General features: G+C 48.0%; 1 protein-coding gene across 1 annotated transcript; it reads left to right on the top strand.

The window, feature by feature from the left end:
• Window positions 1–17819: 17819 nt before the first annotated feature.
• On the top strand, window positions 17820–18917 carry LOC144134893 (pyridoxal kinase-like). The gene has a single exon (XM_077667696.1). It carries the CDS (start codon window positions 17920–17922, stop codon window positions 18829–18831), a length of 912 nt encoding a protein of 303 aa, XP_077523822.1. The 5' UTR covers window positions 17820–17919; the 3' UTR covers window positions 18832–18917.
• The last annotated feature ends 2809 nt before the right edge of the window (window positions 18918–21726 follow it).

Genomic DNA, 21726 nt, shown 5'->3' with positions numbered 1-21726 from the left:
AATAATAATAATAATAATAATAATAATAATAATAATAGTAATAATAATAATAATAATAATAATAATAATAATAATAATAATAATATTAATAATAATAATAATAATAATAATATAATAATAATAATGATAATAGTGATAATAATAATAATAATAATTGTTTTGGGGGGAAAGGAAATATCGCAGTATCTGTCTCATATATCGTTGGACACTTGAACCGCGCCGTAAGGGAAGGGGGAAAGGAGGGAGTGAAAGAACGAAGAAAGAGGTGCCGTAGTGGAGGACTCCGGAATAATTTCGACCACCTGGGGATCTTTAACGTGCACTGACATCGCACAGCCCACGGACGCCTTAGCGTTTTCCCTCCATAAAAACGCAGCCGCCGCGGTCGGGTTCGAACCCGGGGACTCCGGATCAGTAGTCGAGCGCCCTAGCCACTGAACCACCGCGGCGGATAATTCACCCCCCCCCCCCCCCCCCCCCCAAATTGCTTATAGTAGCGTAACTTACCTTCCCCAAAAAAACCAATTTTCATTTTCAATTTCAAGGCAGCCAAATAATGCAAGTTTGCCACACCTTACTCTGAGGACATAAATTACATTTATATTGAGAGACAAGGGCACAACAGTAGCAGTCACCGCCGGGGTGGTTGTAAGGCTAATCCTGCCCGCACCATAACGCTTCAACCATCCCCCTCTAATTGTCCATCTGAGTTGCCATTGCACGTTTCAAGACGTAAAGGACCCCTTGCAGAGAATACAGAAAAATAAAAAAAGAAAATACTTTTAGCCGAGCTGTTTCGTATTTTTTCTACCCCTCGTTCGTGGGAACAGAGATCGTACGCCGCCGGCGGACTGATGAAAGCCCGATGATCGTTACGGACTCGCGGGAAGCCTGCAGGGACTACATGAATAACAGGATCGACATGAACGCACTCAGAATTGAAATTCCACCCCGGTATACAGTTATTGGATGCCGGGACATGAGGAATTACCCGGAAACGAGGGATCATATAGGCTAGCTCAAACTTATGCCATCCGTGCGGCTCCTATGTTGCCCTCAATACTAGAAGCCATGTCTGTCGCTGATCGCCTAGCACACCATCGTACCCTTAGGTGCTGTTATGCTCCTCCACACAGGAACCTAGACAAAAAGCAATCCCACCACTGGCGAAAAATTCAAACGGGAGTTTACCCAAACATGCTCGTATACAGGGTGTTTCACCTAAAATTTACACAATTATTTAAATATAGGCTCTTTGACTTAGAAGATCGCTTTTTTTTTTTGGCGTAGAATTGGCAGCGGTGTAGTACATAAGAAGACATCTAAGACGTGCTAACTAGCAGGCTGGTTAACTAATATTGAATAGTTAACTTTATAACTATTACTTTTAGGCTCCTTAATAAATGAAAGGCGTCCACAAATTTTGGCCGCGTCGCGGCAAAATACGTGTGCTTTCAAGAAGCGTGCAGGCAAATCAACGTCTCCAGTGCTCGTAACTCGTCGAAATAACCAAAATTTGTTGGGCCACAGCACCGAGCGTAACCATGTTTTCGAAATCCTAAAAGCTCATATGCGTAATACTTGCGGTGGGCTAGACGTTTCTCACTAATTAAGGAGCCTAACAGTAATAGCTAAAAAGTTACCATTTCAATATTGGTTAACCAGTCTGCTGGTTAGCACTTCTTAGCTGTATTCGGATGTGCTACACCACTGACGGTGCTACGTCGAAAAAAGCGCTTTTCTAACTCAAAAAGGCAATTTTTTTTTTAGAATTGTGTAAATTCTTAGGCGAAACACCCTGTGTAACAGCTTGTATCCCACTAGGTATAGGAAGGACTATCCCTGGTGCAAAGACTCGCATCCCTCGCTAGACCATACTACGTGGGAGTGTGAGGTAGGACCTGCAAAAACTCCTATGCAGTTGTCGAGCAGTGGGAGTTCCTACTGGCCAGTTCTTACCTCAAAAAACAGCTTAAGCTGATCGAAATGGTCAAGAAGGCTGCAAAAGGCAGTGGAGTCCTGGAAGAAGGGCCCAACCCTGCTGTCCCATGAATACTTCTTGTGATTTCCAGTAAATGTTTTCAATCAGTCAATCAGCGGGCCTTGAAAGGAAAAATAGGACAATTTCCGTGTATAAACCCTTTTGATGGTATACAGTATATTACAGATGGTATACAGGTGGTATGCAGTATCTTGCATAATGTTCGCGAACGGTTTAAAGAAAAAAAAACAGGTAAATGCAACATTTAATATGTACCAGCATTCTCGGTTCAAACTCACAGAATAATTTTGTACTACATGCTAGCTTTAGTATTTATTTGAAGCTACTTGCTCATTAATTCAGTCGCTGCAGATATGTATACGGGTGCATAGATATATAAGCATAATGCTCCAAATAATTCGATCTCAAGGCCTGCTCAAGTAGCCTCAAGTAGCCTACCTTGATAAAAAAGAAATGAGTAGGCATTCTCCTGCTCCTGCTATTACCGGTGCTTTTTAAGCAAACAGCTATGGAAGGCTCGACCATGCATAGGTGTCCGTGAAGGTGCCCATAAAAACAGCAACAATAAGATAACCCTATTTGAATTGCTCTAGGATCTTATTAAAAATGGTTTTTCTTTTAGATAGTCCCCCTGAAGCTACGAAGGCTATTTTGTATTCATATTGTAGAGTAATAGCAGTAGCCATTGTCAGCCACTTTCACAAAGAGTGCTAATGAAATGACCCCGCAAAAGCTTCGTGCTACCAGCACACCTGTTCCTGTTTTGCAGCAGTGCATAAAGAATCGGGTAGTTCAAGTGTAATAACTGAACAATTTTGCGTCACAAAATGCACCCATCGTAAAATTATTACAAGCTTATAAAGTGATACAGCCTTGTAATGGCAGTTACAAGGACCGGTCACATTCATGCAAACAATCTTTAAAATTAGGTCGTAGAATTGCTTCCGCTAACGAATAAAATTCCGCAAGATTTCGCGGATGACATGAAGCTATGATATCCCAACTAAACCGGAAATTCTACATTCCTTTATTTCTCAAAAATAAAACAAAGTACTCTTTTGCTGTTTTATGACTGTTTGTAAGCAATGACTACTCCGGGAGACGCCCTTGTTTCATTTTATTCACCGGAATCGGTGATTAGGAATCTAAGATCAGAAAGCAGTAGGAATGTAATGATAGCGGATTGCTTGCGAGTATTAAACCCCGCCACCTTGTAGTCAACTTTTACACGTTGGACCAAATAGAGTTGCTATTAGGCAAGCAGCAAACAAGAAAATAAAGGTGCAACTAGCGGGTTGCGCTCTAGCTTATCCAAATATGCATGCCTGCCATCTAATATCAAGGTTGCATCCAGAGCCCATAATCTGCCTGTCTTCACTCCAAATATCTTTTTTTTTTTTTACACAGAACATCCCATTTGTCCTCCATTACTCAAAGGTTGACACCTGGAGCCCCGCTTCTAACTTTCTGTGACGCAGAACTTTCGGAACAGGACCTAAAATAAAAATAGAGCATTTCTCGCTCGCATTCACAGCATCCAGAAAGGTATACACTCATTCCCCTTGATGCTGCCTGCATTCATATCTTCCCATTCCCCCACATTGCGCTGCAACACCGACATACCCAGTGCGAGCGAGATTTCAAGCCAATTAGACATGGTAATTGACACTGGCATTGGCCGTATCATATGCCTTCAAATGCTCAAAACGTGGCGCATGACTACTTGGAGATTCAAAGTCACCGCGCCAACGGAGAGGAACATTTTTACAAAGCCGTCGCGTTGTCGTTGCCAACAATGCGAAGCACCTCACGAATGTTGTTCGTCACTTTGTGTACCGGTTAAGCCCAAGCGCAAGCTGAAGTGACCAGGGGTCAACGACCTGCTCCCGCTTATCCGCGCTGTCCACCCACCACCAAAACATGCAGCGGAGCTCTGATAATGCACAGATTGCTAGCTTTCCTACCCGTTGCACACTGTAGCATTTAATCGCACTCATTTCGCATTTCGCCGGAAGCAATGTTCCAAACGAGGTGAGATAATTTGAAAAGTAAACCTGAACGCTCTTGCTGTTCGTTCGAAACGACTTTATTCCAAGCGTCTCAAAGCAAACCAGTGTTTCTTGATTCAAGGAATCTTAAAATGTAGAAACTCTGTTTATCTCGAAGTGCCTTAAAGAACAGCAAAGGTCCAGAAAGGTGCACGATCATCACTGCAGCCTGCGAAGGAGGCAGAAGGACGGAAGACATGCGCACCGCACAGGTCAATGACCTCTGAGCAACTGACAGACGTTGCGCAAGGCGTCTCGAATACAAGCACAGACAGTAAAAAAGCGCGCTCCTTGAGTTTGCGCACACTCACGTTCAAGACGACGTCGTCACGCATCCACTACACATCCGCAGGGATTAAACTAGCCCATTTTTCACAAACAGCCGCGCGGGTTACGCCATGCGAGCACGGTAGGTGACGGTGAAAAGCGCGCATACGGTTGCCGAAGGGAGTCCTGTCAGACGAAAGAGGAGCACGGGATTCTCTCTCACCGGCCAGCAGCGTTGCCCGCAATGCACGCGGCTCGCTGGTCGATTTGTGGTTCGCAGCACCGTGGGCGCGCGTCGCTGGCCACGCTTGTCATTGGGTGGGGGAGATAGTCACGTGATCACGCCGTCAGAGAGTGATCGCGGCCGGACGAAATGCGACCCGCTGGCAAAGCAGTCACGCTCCACGGAACCAGCTTATTTGTTTATTTGCGCCTAGCTGCCCCTGGCCCAATGGTTCGAGCTTCCGGCTTGTATGCGGAAAGTGTGGGCTGCCATGCAGTGCCATCGGGTACCAGCCGGATTTGTAATGAGCATAAGCGTTCACCTGGCCCGGTGCGCGGCTTTCTCTGGAATTAAATGCATGGGAAAACTGTCCGAAAAACAGCACCGTGCACATCTAAAAAAAAGGTATGGCTATCTTTGCCTAAGCTTTGCCTTTTCGCTATTAAAAATCCACCATCACCATCATAACAAAACTTAGCTGCAGTCCTACTACTGATAAACTTGGTTAAAGAGCGAAAGCTGTGGTGTATCGGGTAACTGCATTCAGCTTTGCGTCTGTATACGTTGAGTGCGTTCCGCACACTGGATAGTAAGTGCGCTGGCCAACCTGGCAGGTGGCAGTTAATGGCTGATCGCGAGGGGTTGGTCACCCAATGAACGCTGCGGCCTATTGCTGCAGTGCCGCTTGCATGCCGCCCACATCTCTCTCTCTCACCACCGCCACGTGCATGAAAATTCGTTTTTGGGCAAAGGAAATGGCGCATTATCTGTCTCACATCTCGGCGGACACCTCAATCGCGCCGTAAGGGAAGGACTGAAGTAGGGACTGAGAGAAGAGAAAAACAGGTGCCGTAGTGTAGGGCTCTCGAATAATTTCTACCACCTGGGGACCTTTTAGCTTGCACTGACATCGCACAGTACATCAAAGCGCGACTGAGGCGTCCACTGGCCCAGGGAGCCAGTTATGCGCCTTGAAAAAAAAAATCAAAATTGTTTTTTTAGGAAACAAAATGACGCAGTAACTGTCTAACATATTTCGGTGGACTCCCGAGCCGCGCCGTAAGGGAAGAGATAAAGGCGGGAGTGAACGCCGAAAAGAAAAAATGGGTGCCTAGAGGAGGTGTCCGGAAAAATTTCGACCAGCTGGGGATCTTTAACTTGACATCTGATACCTGATTTAATATCTGCTGCGGACCCACGATTTTAAACTTATCTTTAGAATATGGCGGAGTGTTTGGCTTGAAGAACTCTGGCACGGTTCGGAACGGTATTGCACTGCCCCCGGGGCATATTAGCGCGCGCCTTTTCTATCTTTGCTCTCCAATCCTTTAACTCTCCTACTTTCAGCGCGCGGCATGGCTCGGCTTGAGCCAGTAGGCAGGCCTGTGCACTTTACTTTCTTCTTATCAGCAATAGCAGCAGTACTACGCCATCTTTTCGAGCCGTCAGCGGGGCAGCAAGTTTGACCTTCAATGCAGCTAGAGGTTAAACCATGAGCATAACTGGTGGCAGTCAGTGAGTGAGTGAGTGAGTAAGAACTTTATTTTCCACCGATGTAGGAGACCCCCTACTCCCCATCCCCGGCACGCAGGCCTGGAGAACGGGGGCTGGGGTCTCCGCGACTAAAGACAGGCGAAGCGACAGTGTTTCTTCGCGGCTTTAGCTGCCAGGCGGATGGCTTGCTGCTGGTGGGCGAGGGACTCGCTTCGCAGCATCAGTTCCCAGGCTTCTCTACTTCTTATGTTCTCCTTGGCGCCCGGGGAACCAGGGCATTGCCAGATTATGTGGTCTAAAGTACCCCTCTCTCCACATGTCGCGCATTTATCGTCGGCTCTTTCCTCCACTTGCGTGTGGTAGAGCCAGACGGGGTTCGGGAAGTTCCCAGCTTGCAGGCGCCGCCATGCGACTGCCTCCCTGTTTGTTAGCGCTCGGTCCGGTGGTGGCAGGGACCGTCTACCAAGTCTATAGTGCTCTATGATCTCTTTGTATGTCTGCAGCCTCTCGTCCATCCCTTCGCAACCAGGCGGCTCTGCGGCTGCCCGGAAGTAGAGTGCTCGGGCTAGCTCGTGCGCCGCCTCGTTGCCGGGGACGGATTCGTGCGCGGGGGTCCAAATTATTCGAACTCGTCTATCGAGTTTTCCCTTTTCCAAGATTTTGACTGCCTCCTTCGAGACCCTCCCTTTTCCAAAGTTCCAGACAGCTGTTTTGCTGTCGCTAATGATCGTACTGGCTTCCGTGCCAACGCAAGCGAGCGCTATTGCAACTTCTTCGGCCGTGTCTATGTTTCGACTTCTAACGGAAGCGGCGGCGACGGGTACGCCGCGGCCGTCAACGACCGCAGCCACCGCCGCCCCCAACTTTCCGCTAGCCGCGTCCACGTAGGCGACTCCTTTCGGCCCTATTTTGTCCGCGTTTTTTGCGAGAGTCTCGGCCCTCTTCCGTCTCCTCTCCCCGTTGTATGTGGGGTGCATGTTTTTAGGTAGCGGGGGCACAGTTATGTGTTCGCGGCATCCTCGTGGAATGTCCGCGTGTTGGCATGTCCCCCTGTCTGACTGCAGCCCCACCCAGCCAAGGATGGTTCTGCCCGTGGTAGATTTGCTTAATCTTTCCAGTTGTGCCATGCGCACAGCCTCCGCTAGCTTCGTCCAATTATTGTGCACACCCATTTCGAGGAGGCGTTCAGTAGAGGTCGAGATGGGGAGTCCCAGAGCCCTCTTCACGCATCGTCTGATGAGTGCGTCTATTTTCTGCTTTTCGTCCGATCTGATGTTTAGGAATGGTGTGGCGTAGCATATGCGGCTAGTGATGTAAGCCTGCATTAGTTTCAGGAGGCTTCGTTCTTTAAGGCCTCGACCCTTGAGTGCGATTCTCCTGAACAGACCCATGACTTGCGTGGCGTACGCACTCAATTTCTTTATCGTTGTATCATTGTACCCGTCCGCTTGTAGAAATAGCCCCAGGATCCTAATCTGCTCGACTTTTGGCACTGTTTGGCCCTCTACTGTTATGTTGATGTTTATCTGGCGTTTGTGCCTGAGCGCCTTCGGATTGTAGATAAAGAGCTCCGATTTTTGGGGAGCGCACGAGAGGCCCCTTTCAGCCGCATAGGACACTACGGTGTCTGCTGCCGTTTGTAAGCGCTCCTCGATGTTCGCGTCGCTGCCCTGGGTGACCCATAGGTTGACGTCGTCCGCGTACATAATAATAATAATAATTGGTTTTTTGGGGGAAAGGAAATGGCGCAGTATCTGTCTCATATATCGTTGGACACCTGAACCGCGCCGTAAGGGAAGGGTTAAGGAGGAAGTGAAAGTAGAAAGGAAGAGAGAGGTGCCGTAGTGGAGGGCTCCGGAATAATTTCGACCACCTGGGGATCTTTAATGTGCACTGACATCGCACAGCACACGGGCGACTTAGCGTTTTTCCTCCATAAAAACGCAGCCGCCGCGGTCGGGTTCGAACCCGGGAACTCCGGATCAGTAGTCGAGCGCCCTAACCACTGAGCCACCGCGGACAGCGTACATGCTGAATTTCAAGTTTTCCACTTTTCTCAATTCTGCCGGGAGATTTCGCATGGCAACATTAAAGAGGAATGGGGACAGCACTGAACCCTGCGGCGTACCCCTACTACCTAGTTTGACGGTGGGGGATTCAATGTCCTGAAACCTTATTTTTATCGTTCTACCCGACAGGAAGTCCTTTATGTAGCCGTACGTTTTGTTTCCGACCCCCAGCTCTCGGAGGCCAGAGAGGATTGCCGCGTGTTTTACGTTATCGAAGGCCTTCGTCAGGTCGAGACCTAATATTACCCTCGCGTCCTTGGTGCTATTTTCTATGATGTCGTGTCTCAAGCGGAGCATTACATCTTGTGTGCACAGGCCGGGTCGGAATCCTACCATTTCGTGCGGCCACAGATCGTTGAGCTCCATGAAACGCGTTAGGCGCGTTTGGACTACCCGTTCCATCAATTTCCCAATACAGGATGTTAGAGAGATTGGCCGTAAGTTCTCTAGCTTAAGGGGTTTGCCCGGCTTCGGTATTAAAATCACGTTTGCCGTCTTCCACTGTTGTGGGAGGCGGCCTCTGTCCCATACGATGTTCATGTATTTGGTGAGCATGCGGATGGAATTATCGTCCAAGTTTCGGAGGACCTTGTTTGTAATGCCATCTGGACCAGGGGCCGACTTTGTTTTTAGGCCTAATATTTCGGCGCGAACCTCCGCTTCCGTGATCGGCGCGTCTAGGGCCTCGTTTGGGGGTCCTTCGTACTCCGGCAGGAGTGAGGTTTTTGTATCTCCTATGTACATATTAATTAATTTTGCCATGAGTTCTCTGTCCGAGCCCTCAAACGTGTGCCTGGCTTTCGTAAGTCTTATGCCCGATTGGGTTTTCGAATTATCAGGGTCAAACAGGTGTCTGAGTAGACTCCACGTATTAGTTAGACTCATGTTCCCTTCCATCTAGTCACATCTATTGCACCAATTTTGTTCGCAGAGTTTTGCTGCGTAATCCTCAATCTCTTTGTTGTGCCTTGCTATCCTTCTTCTAAGGTTCCTGTTCCATCTTTGTGACCGGAGGCGTTTCTCCATGCCGCATTTCGCTTCCCACATGTGAAGGAGTTTGCTATCAACCGTCGCTGGCGCATCGTCTTCTCGCAGGGTCGTGGTTGCCCTCTCGACTTGTTGCTTAAGTTCCTCCGCCCATTGCTCTATGTTTTGGATATCGCCTTCCGATTCACCATTTTCTCTAATTTGCCTGAACATGTCCCAATCAGTGATCTTGGGTTTTTTGAGGCGACGTGTTTTGACGCCCTTGCTGAGGGTGAGAGCCAGAATAAAGTGGTCGCTGCCTAAATTTTGAGCCGTGTTTTTCCAGGCCGCGTCTCTCGTGTTTTTCCCAAGGGTGAGATCCGGGGTGGTGTTTGCACGGACGCTGTTTCCCACTCTGGACGGGCAGTTAGGTTCTGTCAGGAGGGTGAGGCCAAGTTCGTGTATGTCCTCCCATAGTTGTCTGCCCTTGGGATCGTGTCTATTGTAGCCCCATTCTTGGTGGGCGGCATTGAAGTCCCCTAAGATTATGAGTGTGTTGTTTCCAGCTGCTCTAATCGCCTTGCGGAAGAGGGCGCGGAAACGTGCCTTTCTTTGCTGGGGGGTGCTGTACACGTTTAAGATGAAGAGACTAGCCTTGTCTTTGCGACCGGTGATAATTTCTACTAATACTGCTTCGATATCCCGTGAGTTGACCTCATGCTCGACTACCGCTATATGTCTTTTAACTAGCGTGGAGACGCGAGATTTTTCTCCTCGGTCACTGTGGAACGCTGTGGTGGCACTGTGGTGGCAGTCAGGTTCCACACATGACGTCAGCTACAGCAGCGACACCAGAGGCTCTTACACCAACTATCTCTACTTTGACCTTTACCTTTGAATTTTCATCATCATCATCATCATTTATTAACCCTTAAGGGTCCCGTCAGGGACATTACATAAGAGAGGGGTGGTACAGGGGTGTTCAGCCGTCATACATGAATATAAATAGAATGAATATAAATATAGAAGGAATATAAAAATACAGAAAATACAAGACGAAAAAAGACAGAAGTAACAAATTCAAAAAATCACGTCATGACAGAGTGTAGCAGAAATATAAACAAAAACAAATTGCAACTTTGGAAGTAGCACAGGATGGTCAGTTAGCAGGGCTTGGAAGCAGGCATAGGGTGCAGGAAAAAATTATTTGTCGTTGAGATGGTCGATTAGGAGCTGTCTGAATCTGGAAGGATTAGTCTCAATGACAATGTGTTCGGGGAGGTTATTCCAGCTTTCTATAGCACTGAAAAAGGAAAGATTTATTGAAATAATTGGTGGAGCCGTGCAAACGCTGTATGCTTATGGAGTTAAATAAACGACGAGATGATCGTACCGGAGCTCGTAGAAGGTTTTCTCGAAGTGCTGGAAAGTTAAAGTACAGTTTGTGAAAAAGACAAAGAATTGAAGTTTTCCTGCGAAAGGCTAATGACTTGATGCCGAGAGATGATTTCAACGCTGTGATGCTGAGCTGAGATTTATACTGGGAGGTGATGAAGCGTGCTGCCCGATTCTGGATGGCCTCAAGTGAATCTATCAAGTAGGCTTGGTGAGGATTCCATATTGTTGAGGCGTATTCTAGTTTAGTTCGAATGTACGTTTCATATGCTAGTTGTCTGGTGGCTGCTGTGGACATGGAAAGTGATCGCCTGATGAATCCGAGTGATCTGGAGGCACTAGCACATAGTTTCGTGATGTGATTAGCCCAGGTTAGGTTGGTTGTTATCTCGATGCCGAGGTACCGGTATGAATTAGTTTGAGACAGCGCTATGGAGTTCAGGGAGTACGAAAAATGAAGAATCGAACGTTTACGTGAGATGTGCATGAACTTACATTTAGAAACGTTGAGCTGCATTAGCCAGTCGGAACACCACTTCTGAATTCGGCTTAGGTCATCCTGTAATAATTCCTGATCACTGCTATTGTTGATGCGGCGATAAATGACGCAGTCATCCGCAAAGAGACGGACAGATGATAAAATACCAGATGGCAAATCGTTGATGAAGATTAAAAAGAGTAATGGAGCAAGAACCGATCCTTGGGGATCCCCGGAGATTACTCTAGTAGTTTGAGATGCATGACTGGCGATGACGGTGAATTGCAAGCGGTTGGTTAAGAAACAGTGGATCCAGGATAAGACAAGCGGGTCAAGTGACAGAGCTGAGAGTTTGGAAAAGAGACGCTGGTGAGGGACGCGATCGAATGCCTTGGCGAAATCTAAATAAATTATATCGGTTTGGAAGGCGGAGTCTAGATTTAGGTGAAGATCAGTTGTAAGTTCGAACAGCTGAGTTTCGCACGAAAAACCTGCCCTGAAACCATGCTGATTGGGAAAGAAGAAACGGTTGTGGTCAAGGTGAGATGCGATGTGCGAGTGTATTATATGTTCGAAAAGTTTACAAGAGATACATGTTAGTGAAATTGGTCGATAATTTGAGGGGTCGGAGCGATCTGCAATTTTGAAAACTGGGACAACTTTGCTTAATTTCCAGTCGTCTGGAATCTGACTAGTGTTAAGAGACTGGGCAAAAATGAGTTGTAAGATTTGGCTCGTGAAATATTTAGTTGCTTTAAAAATCTTAGCAGGGAGGTTGTCTGGTCCAGGGGAAGTGGATATCTTTAGATTATCTATGAGTTTTAAAATTCCCTCTGCTGTGATGGTAACAGGTGGCATAGGTGCATAATTTAGACTTGGTACGGAAACAATGCTTGCTGTTGGCTCCTGGGTAAATATGGACGTGAAATAGGAATTCATGACGTCGGAGCGCTCGGAAATTGGGACATCGGAGCCGTCTCGTGCCTTCAGGGAAATATTGTGCGAACTGTTTTTATTGGGCGTGAGCAAGTTCCAAAACTTCTTGGGGTTTACCCGCATTATCTCTATGAGATCGTGACGGTAGAATTTTCGTTTTGAAGATCGTAATAACTGCGTGTATTCGTGCAGACTTGCAAAGTATTTGTCCCACTTCCTAGCGCATCCTGATTTCTTTGCGTTACGGAATAGGCGTTTTTTCTTTCGCGACAACTTCCTCAGCGCATTTGAGTACCATGGTTTATTGGCATCCCAACGAATGCAGATGAGCGGGACGTAAGCTTCTATAAGCGATAACATTTTTTCTTTAAATAGACACCAGTTGTTATTCACGGATCTGCTATGTATGGAAATTTGGAACGTCTGAAGAAATTCTTCAAGGTGGAAGTTAATGCTTGGGAAATCGGCCTTAGAAATCGGCCGTTGACCTTGACCTTCGGTCCAGCGGGAGAGCATCTTCCGGCATCGCATGCGCAGGTCATGGAAGTGGGTTCTGCATAAAAACGCCGGTGCACTTTGATGCTTTCAGCGGAACTCTAGGTGTGATCAATGTGATGCCTGATTTGGAAAGCGGCAGTCGCTCAACCACGAACGTAGCCAGGAATATAGAGCTTTTCGCTTTCGACCAGGGTTAACTAGAGCTAAACCACCCGCATAATAAAAATAATAATTTGTTTTTGGGGAAAGGAAATGGCGCAGTACCTGTCTCATATATTTTGGACACCTGACCCGCGCCATAAGGGAAGGATAAAGGAGGGAGTGAAAGAAGAAAGAAAAAGGTGCCGTAGTGGAGGGCTCCGGAATAATTTTGACCACCTGGGGATCTTTAGCGTGCACTGACATCGCACAGCGCACGGGCGCCTAAGCGTTTTTCCTCCATAAAAACGCAGCAGCCGCGGTCGGGTTCCAACCCGGGAACTCCGGATCAGCGCCCTAACCACTGAGACACCGCGGCGGGTAGCAAAAAATTAATGCGGATTAGCTCAGCTAATCCAGGATATTCAAAGCAAAAGCGAGATTGAGGTCCCCACTGACCCACAGAGCCGGTTGTGCGTCTTTCCTTTCGTGAAAATGAACGGCCTTTGCAAAGTTGTCCACGTCAATGAACTCTATAAACGCCGCCGGCTCACTTGTTTTGTTTGGTTTTTGAAGAAAGGAAATGGCACAGTAACAGTATCACATATCTCGGTGGAAACCCGAACGGCACCGTAAAGGAAGGGGTAAATGTGGGAGGGAAAGAAGAAAGAGAGAAAAAATTAACGTGGATTAGCTCAGCTAATCAAGGATATACAAAGCGAAAGATATCGGCGTTCACTGTGTTCATTGGCGTTGGCGTTGACAATGTTCTAGAGGGCGTTGGGTTTGAGCAAAGGAAGGGCGCATAACTGGCTCCCTGGATATGTGGACGCCTCATTCGTGCTTTGATTCGTGGTGAGAGAGAGAGAGAGAGAGAGAGAGAGAGAGAGAGAGAGAGAGAGAGAGGAGATGTGGAATGAATGAATTAGCGCTGACAGCGTTGTGGCTGACATGCGGCACTGCAGCAATACCTAGGCCGCAGCGTTCATTTGGCGATCAATCTCTCGCAATCAACCATTAACTGCATGCGACCTTCCAGGGTGGCAGGGAGGGCGCGCTGCTTATCCAGTGTGCGGAACGCAATCAAAGCAAGCTTTTGACACCAACGCCATGTGCATGAAAGCGAGATTGAAGTCTCCACTGACCCACGGAGCCGGTTGTGCGCCTTTCCTTTCATGAAAATGAACAGCCTTGAGGTTGAGGTTGAGGTGTTGAATGCTACAGGTGGAGTTAGCCTTGCTTTGTCTGCCGGCAATCGCTCCACCGCAGCGTCCCTTCGATATTAACAAAGCCGCATCTACCCCGCTAAACGCACAGTGTCTTATAATAGCACACATACTCTCCCGCAGTCACCAGCTATGCACACAATCAATCCACACAGTTCACATCACAGTCCACTCCAGAAGTCACCATATATATGCACATATTCAGTCACACTAGAACATAGGCCATTGTAGTGCCACACTCCATACACACATTCACTCACAGTATAAAGTAGTCCACTCCGGAAAACACCATCTACGCACACATTCAATCACAGTAGGCCATATTCCGTTCCTGCTGTCACCATTTAAAAACAAGATCCGTGTTCTGCAGAAATGTTAAAAGAAGGCGTGCAGCCTCCCTTCTGCATGTCTGGTTTCCACTCGGGTAGACAATGTCCTGCACTGTGCTGTGACGGGTTCCTGTCTTCTTGAAGGAAGCGAACATCACATGCCTTTCCGCGTTGTACTTTTTGCAGTACATAATATAATGTTCGATATCCCCGCACACACCACATAAAGAACAGAGCGGAGACGATGCTATGTCGGCCTTATGCATCCATGCAGGAGTGCGAGCAGAGGCCGTGCGAATTCGATGTAGAAGGGTCGCCTGAGATCTTCTCAGTCCCTTGGTCACACATGGCTTGTGGGACGCACTCCACAGGGTACTGAAGTGATCGAGCACCGTTTTCCTGCAGAGACTTTTCCCATCTTGAGGTACTTTTTTTGATGGAATCCTTGAGAGAGCTTTATGGGCGAGGCTGTCGGCCACCTCATTACCTTTGACTCCTATTTGAGAGGGCACCCACTGGAAATGTAGAGTAAAGCCTCTGCTGTACAGATTCTGCACCAAGCGCAGTGAGCTTAGAGACAAGGCGTCAGTAGGGAATCCACGCTCTAACCTCTGAAGGGCAGATTTTGAATCAGTGAGGATGATAACAGGTTGAGCCGGACAAGACCCTAACTTCCGTAAAGCCGCCTGAATAGCAACACTTTCAGCCGTTGTGGAGGATACAACAGCAGTACAACGTACGGACCACTTACAGTCCAAAGAAGGAATGTAAAAAGCCGCTGTGCTAGCTTGTTTGACCTTGTCCACAGAACCATCCGTGAAAATTTGAAGATGACAGGCATACTCTGTTTCCAAGTATTCCAGTACAAGCGAACGCGTTGCTGCCAAAGGAGAGCTGCGCTTTGCGCTCACAGGGGGAATTGAGACCTTACAGTCGAGGGTCAGAAAAGACTAAGGGGTTTCATCCGTTTCCTTTGCCTTCGGACATTAATGCCTAAAGAACTAAGAGTATTGAGTGCCAAGTAAGCCTTCGACTCATATGTCTTGCAGAGCCGCTGGAGAAGGGATCGCCCAGCTACCGTGTCTCCTAAGCGGTCAAGATGCATTAATAGTCCCTGAGAAGCGATAAGGCTAAGAGGTTTCGATAGGGACTCATGAAGGGACTCATGATAGGGACTCATGAATTATTCCGGAGCCCTCCACTACGGCACCTCTTTCTTCCTTTCTTCTTTCACTCCCTCCTTATCTCTTCCCTTACGGCGCGGTTCAGGTGTCCAACGATATATGAGACAGATACTGCGCCATTTCCTTTCCCCAAAACCAATTATTATTATTATTATTATTATTATTATTATTATTATTATTATTATTATTTTCAAAAAAACGCACCCGACCGCGGCGGCTGCGTTTTTATGGAGGAAAAACGCTAAGGCGCCCGTGTGCTGTGCGATGTCAGTGCACGTTAAAGATCCCCAGGTGGTCGAAATTATTCCGGAGCCCTCCACTACGGCACCTCTCTCTTCCTTTCTTCTTTCACTCCCTCCTTTACCCTTCTCTCAAGGCGCGGTTCAGGTGTCCAACGATATATGAGACAGATACTGCGCCATTTCCTTTCCCCCAAAAAACCAATTAAAAATTTAAAAAAAATTTCAAGGAAAGGCGCGGCGCTGCGCAGCGGTGGTACACCTGTGGCTCGGTGCTACTAGTGGTGCATGCGCAGTAGTGACTAAGGAACAAGAGAGAGAGAGAAACGAAAGGTCAGGCGACGGAGTCAGCGGCGGCCACCTGCGCCGTGCGTGACGTCACCCGTGCTTCGATATACGCCGGCTCGCGCGAAGCACGGTGTTGACTAGCGTAGTGAAGCTTTTCGCTTCAAAAGTCAATTCCAGGGCTGCGGAGTCCTCCACTAGGGCACATCTTCTCTCAGTTCCTCCTTTATCCCTTCCCTTATGGCGCGGTTCAGGTGTTAACGGAGATGCGAGACAGACACTGCGCCATTTCCTCTCCCCAAAACCAATCTTCAATTTTTCCAAAACCAATGAACACAATGAACGCCGGCGGCCTATAGAAACAGAGGTGAGCGCACGGTTTCGGCAGCGGCGGCGGCTGAATTAAATCATAGCTGTGACGTGGCTCGAGGTCGGTTCAAGGTCAAACGCGCACATACGGCGAAGAAGCTACGGAATGGAGGGGAGAAGTAGAGCTTTCAGAGTAGCAGAGCTCCGAATAACGAAAAATTGACGAATGTTTGTTGGTTTTTTGAGAAAAGGAAATGGCGCAGTACCTGTCTCGCATATGGCTTACACCTGAAGCGCACCGTAAGGGAAGGTATAAAGGGGGCACTGAGAGAAGAAAGGAAGAGAAGTCGTAGTGGAGAGCTCCGGAATAATTTCGACCACCTGGGGATCTTTTCGAAACGCTGCCGCCGTGGTCGGGTTCGCAGCGTTTCGATGGAGGCGAAACGCATAGGCGCCCGCGTGTTGTGCGATGTCGGTGCACGAAAAAGATCCCCAGGTGGTCGAAATTATTCCGGAGCTCTCCACTACGACTTCTCTTCCTTTCTTCTCTCAGTCCCCCCTGTATACCTTCCCTTACGGTGCGCTTCAGGTGTAAGCCATATGCGAGACAGGTACTGCGCCATTTCCTTTCCCCCAAAACGAATTTTTATTTCCCCTCACGGACGCGTTTCGCGTGCCCACCGAGATATGTGAGACAGGTATCATTTTCGTTGACCTCTAGCTACATTCAAGGTCAAACTTGCGGCTCCACTGACGGCTCGAAAAGCGGGCGTAGTGAAGCTTTTCGCTTCAAAAAGTAACTTTAAATGTTAAATAGCAGAATGAGGGGCAATAAACGCTTTTTTACTCGGCAAACGAAATGCTAATAGGTTTTAAGGAAAAGAAATTATGCCTGTCTCACATACCTCGGTAGACACAAGAACCGGGCCGCAGTGACGGAAGGAAAATGAAAGTTGGTTTTAGACAATGAAATGACCCCTGTCTCACCATTGCACCATTTCCTTTCCCCCCAAAACCAAATTCCATTTCAATTTGCCTTTTTGAAATTATTTTTAACCCGCCGCGGTGGCTGAGTGGTTAGAGCGCTAGGCTACTGATATGGAGTTCCCGGGCTCGAACCCGACCGCGGCGGCTGCGTTTTTTATGGAGGAAAAACGCTAAGGCGCCCGTGTACTGTGCGATGTCAGTGCACGTTAAAGATCCTGCTGGTGGTCGAAATTATTCCGGAGCCCTCCACTACGGCACCTCTTTCCTCCTTTCTTCTTTCACTCCCTCCTTTACCCTTCCCTTACGGCGCGGTTCAGGTGTCCAACGATATACGAGAGAGATACTGCGCCATTTCCTTTCCACAAAAAAAAACAATTATTGCTTTTTTAAAGTATCTGCCGGGTTTGCGCGTGGTTTGCAACCGGATTTACTTCCACATCTCCGCATGCATCGAGCAATAATACAGTTGTAAATATTACCGAAGCTATACTAAATATATACTGTCTTGTGTGAGCGTCTTTAATGTCCTTTCGAAGAAAGCAATATGTTGAACAAATAAACAAGATACCTACTACTGTGTGTGTGTGCCAGAACCGCCAGTCGCTCGACCAGAAATGTAGCCAGGGAGATGCAGCTTTTCGCTTTCGACCAGGGTTAGCCAGAGCTAAACCACCAGCAACATTTTTGCTTTACAAGCTTCTTTGTGCCCGGCATGCGCACCTTGGAACTTGTTGCACGCGCTGAAGCGGCGAAGAGGAAGTCGCGTGACCGTGCCGCGAGACGGGAACAGACCCACGCTCTGGGTGCGGTGCCCGTCCTGCCACGCGTTCGCCATCCGCCGAGGCCATGATTTCGATCCAGGACTGCCGCATACTGTCCATCCAGAGCCACGTCGTGTCCGGCTACGTGGGCAACAAATGCATCGCTTTCCCGCTGCAGATCTTGGGCTTCGACGTGGACACCGTGGACACGGTCCAGTTCTCCAACCACACGGGCTACCCGGTGTGGAAGGGCCAGGTGACCGACACCGAGGACTTCGAGGCGATACTCAGCAACCTCGACACGTCTGTGTACACGCACGTCATGACGGGCTACGTCACATCGGCCGCGCTGCTTGAGCGCATACGGGACCTTGTCACCGAAATGAAGAGGGCTAATCCTGAAGTGGTCTACGTGTGCGACCCGGTCATGGGAGACAACGGCTTCCTCTACGTCCCCGCGGAACTGGTGCCCATATACAAGAGAGACCTGCTCCCGATGGCCGACATAGTGACGCCGAACCAGTTTGAAAGCGAGCTGCTGACCGGGATCACCATCCGCGACGAACCGATGGCGCTCGACGCCATGGAAGCGCTGCACGTGATGGGCGCCACATCGGTGGTGATCACGTCGACCACGGTGGACGGTAACGCGAGCACACTGGTCGTCTTCGCCAGCAAGCGGACAGGGGACCGGATGACTTCGCTGCGAGTGGACGTGCCGCGCATCGACGCGAATTTCTGCGGGACGGGCGACCTCTTCTCAGCGATCCTCGTGGGCTGGATGACCAAGTCGAACAACAACCTGCGCGTATCCGTCGAGAAAACGGTGTCCACCATACAAGCAGTGCTGAAGAAGACCTACCGACATGCCCAGAACATGCACACCGACCAGTCTGAGCTGAAGTACAACAGCCACGAACTGGAGTTGCGCCTCGTTCAAAGCAAGGATGAGATTGAGGAGCCACCGCAGAACTTCAAGTCTGTGGCTCTCACCTAAGTGTGGTACAGGTAGTGTGCAAAGTATCTGCAACCAGGAGTCCTGTGCTGAAGCAAGTCGCTCCAATAAACGTGTTGCCAACACAGGCTTCGAGTTTCCCTGTTAAACTGCAGGCACGGCTGTAGAAATTTCATTTTCATTCACTCTTGCAGTAGGCTGCCAAAGCAGACAAACTTGGCAATTTAGATGTGCACAGTGCCAGAGCGACAAGATTGTCATGAACCTATATACTTTATGCAGTCTCCAAAAACATAACTGCATTATGTTGTGTTTTGCGGCAATTAAGCAACAAAGCCATTATAACCAAACACAAAGAAAGTATTGGAGTGCCTAGACTAGAGGAAATGCACCTAACAGCAACTGAGTGGAAAAAACTGTTGTTTCCTTTATTTCTTTGAGGCCAGATGCCTTTGTGCCTGTGTACTACAAAGGCTGCCACTCACTAATGGTGATATATTTTATAAAAAAAATCATTACTAGTTAACCCTTCTTTATAAGAAACATTTGCAAATGCATAAGTAGCAAAGAGGTGGTACCTGTGTAACGTGCAATCATGGTGCTTCTTTGGTGCACTTCCTGTGCTGAAAAAGTCATTAAGCCATAAAGAGTTGTGCCCTATGGTGGTACAAAGACGAGCATGCCTTTTTGCATGTAATTATGAATGTTAACTGACAGTGACCTCTTAGCACCACAGTGACGTACACAGAGCAAAATTTTGATCACAACACTAAGATTATGTAAAGATAACATCCACTGGCAGATGACCTACAACAAATGGTCATGTGGGTGTTTCATGGATATCTCAGAAACAAGGTTTGATATTGAGACCATTTGTGCACATTCTATAAATGCTGTCTCTGGCTGGCTGTGTTTCAGACACCTCAAAAGCCACCCAGACAGCACAATTACAACTCCAGGATCATATCATCACCAACCTGACTGCACCCACTGCTGGGCAAAGACCTCTCCCATGTCTCTCCAATTAACCCTGTCCATTTCCAGCAGCGTCCACAGTATGCCTGCAAACCTCCTTAATCTCATTCGGCCACCTAAACTTCTGCCGCCCCCTGCTACGCTTGCCTTCTCTTGGAATCCACTATGTCACCCTTAATGACCAGTGGTTATCTTGCCTTTTCATTGCATGCCCTGCTCACCATCTATGCACACACATTTGAAAATGTTGCGTTTTCCCGTGGATGTTGTGAACTGGCACTCAGAAAATTCTTATAAGGTCCAAATGAGTGGATCCACAGTAAAAACAGATTATATCCCAGAGGACACTTTTTTTTTTCAGTGAAATTTATTGCCCCAGGGCATCAATGATGGGTGAAGGTGTGATGAATGATGTAGTAGAGAATAAATGAATGGAAAAAGGTTAGCTGATTTTATGAAGTCTAGTAGAGAACGATGGTACGGTCCCTGCGTCTAGGCAATGTATGAAGCAGGGTTGCGTGGTGAATGACCTGCTACCATCAGGTGCCGGATCCTTGCAGGCTTGAGAGCTGGGGAGTCCCACAGTAAGTGATGAATGTCGGCCTCAATGTCCTCGTGTTTACCTATCAGACACACTGACCGAGGAAACAATTCTCGGTACTGAGGCCACTTCCGAGTGATGGCTGGTGTGAGGGCAACCCCGACCCGATCCTCCTAAGCGCAACCTCCTCTGCACGGGTAAGACCGCGGGGGAGGGTTACCGCACATGGAGGGATGAGAGCACGTCTACGGGGCCGGAGGAGTTCCTTTCTTGATGAAAGGAGGGTAAAATTGTCCAAATGAAGGAGCCAACGCCACTTCTGACATGTTTTGAAGATATCATGACCATTTCACACAGCAAGTTTGCTTCTATATCAGCATATGGGGGAAAAGAATTTCCAGCCACTCCTTTTCCAGCCATTTATAGCACACTCCTCTCAACAGTGCCAAATGCACATCTGCAGATTCTGCTGGCCACATACAGTAAGTTTTTTGCAGCTTTAGATTAATCAATTACCCTTGTTCCTACAGTTTCCGATCAGTTCAGTCCACATACTCCACTCCACAAATATGCACACATATACACCCCGTGTCAAATGATTGTGGAGCACACAGTCGAAAAATTAAAAATTGTTTTTTCGGGAGAGAAACCCTGCAGTATCTGTCTCACATCTCAGTGGACACCAGAACAGAGCCAATTAAAGGTTGAAAATTGGTTTTTGGGGAAAGTAAATGGCACAGTACCTGTCTCACATCTCCTTGGGCACCTGAACTGAGCAATAAGGGAAGGGACTGAAAGAAGAAAGAGGTGCTGTAGTGGAGGGCTCTGGAATAATTTGGACCACCTGGAGATTTTTAATAGCACACCTGAGCCTTTGTGTTTTGCCTCCATCTAAATGTGAATGCTACCGCCTGGTCTGAACCCAGGTACTCTGGGACCAGCGGCCTGACCATAAGAGCCACAGCGGCGGGTCAAACATGTCGCCAAAAAAAAAACGTATTTCTACGTAACTTGGGCTGATAACCTGAAAATGACAATGGCTCTATACAGTTTCCATCCTAAACCACAGGCTGCTGGCTTTCATTTCATGGCACATCTACAGTTGTGCACAACTCAAGAGCGAACCGGCAGGTGCCCCTCAAAGGAGGCCTTCCAGCCAATGGCATCAAAAGATTTTCATGACACTGCAGTGGCTAATCCAAATGAACCAAGGTTAATTCCCTTTCATCTGCCACACCCTTTGATGTTACGCGAGCAGGTCCAAGAGGATTACCATGAGTCATGGGAATCGGTCAATGCCTTTAGCTGGAAGGCCTCCTTTGAGGGGCATCTGGAGCTTCGTTCTTGAGTTGTGCCCAACCACAGTGTCTAATCACCATTTGTTGCAACTCATGTGCCCTGTAAACTTTTGATGCTAGACA

Source organism: Amblyomma americanum, chromosome 5, assembly GCF_052857255.1.
Source record: "Amblyomma americanum isolate KBUSLIRL-KWMA chromosome 5, ASM5285725v1, whole genome shotgun sequence".
Lineage (NCBI taxonomy): Eukaryota > Metazoa > Arthropoda > Arachnida > Ixodida > Ixodidae > Amblyomma > Amblyomma americanum.
This window is presented reverse-complemented; position numbering and strand designations above follow the sequence as displayed.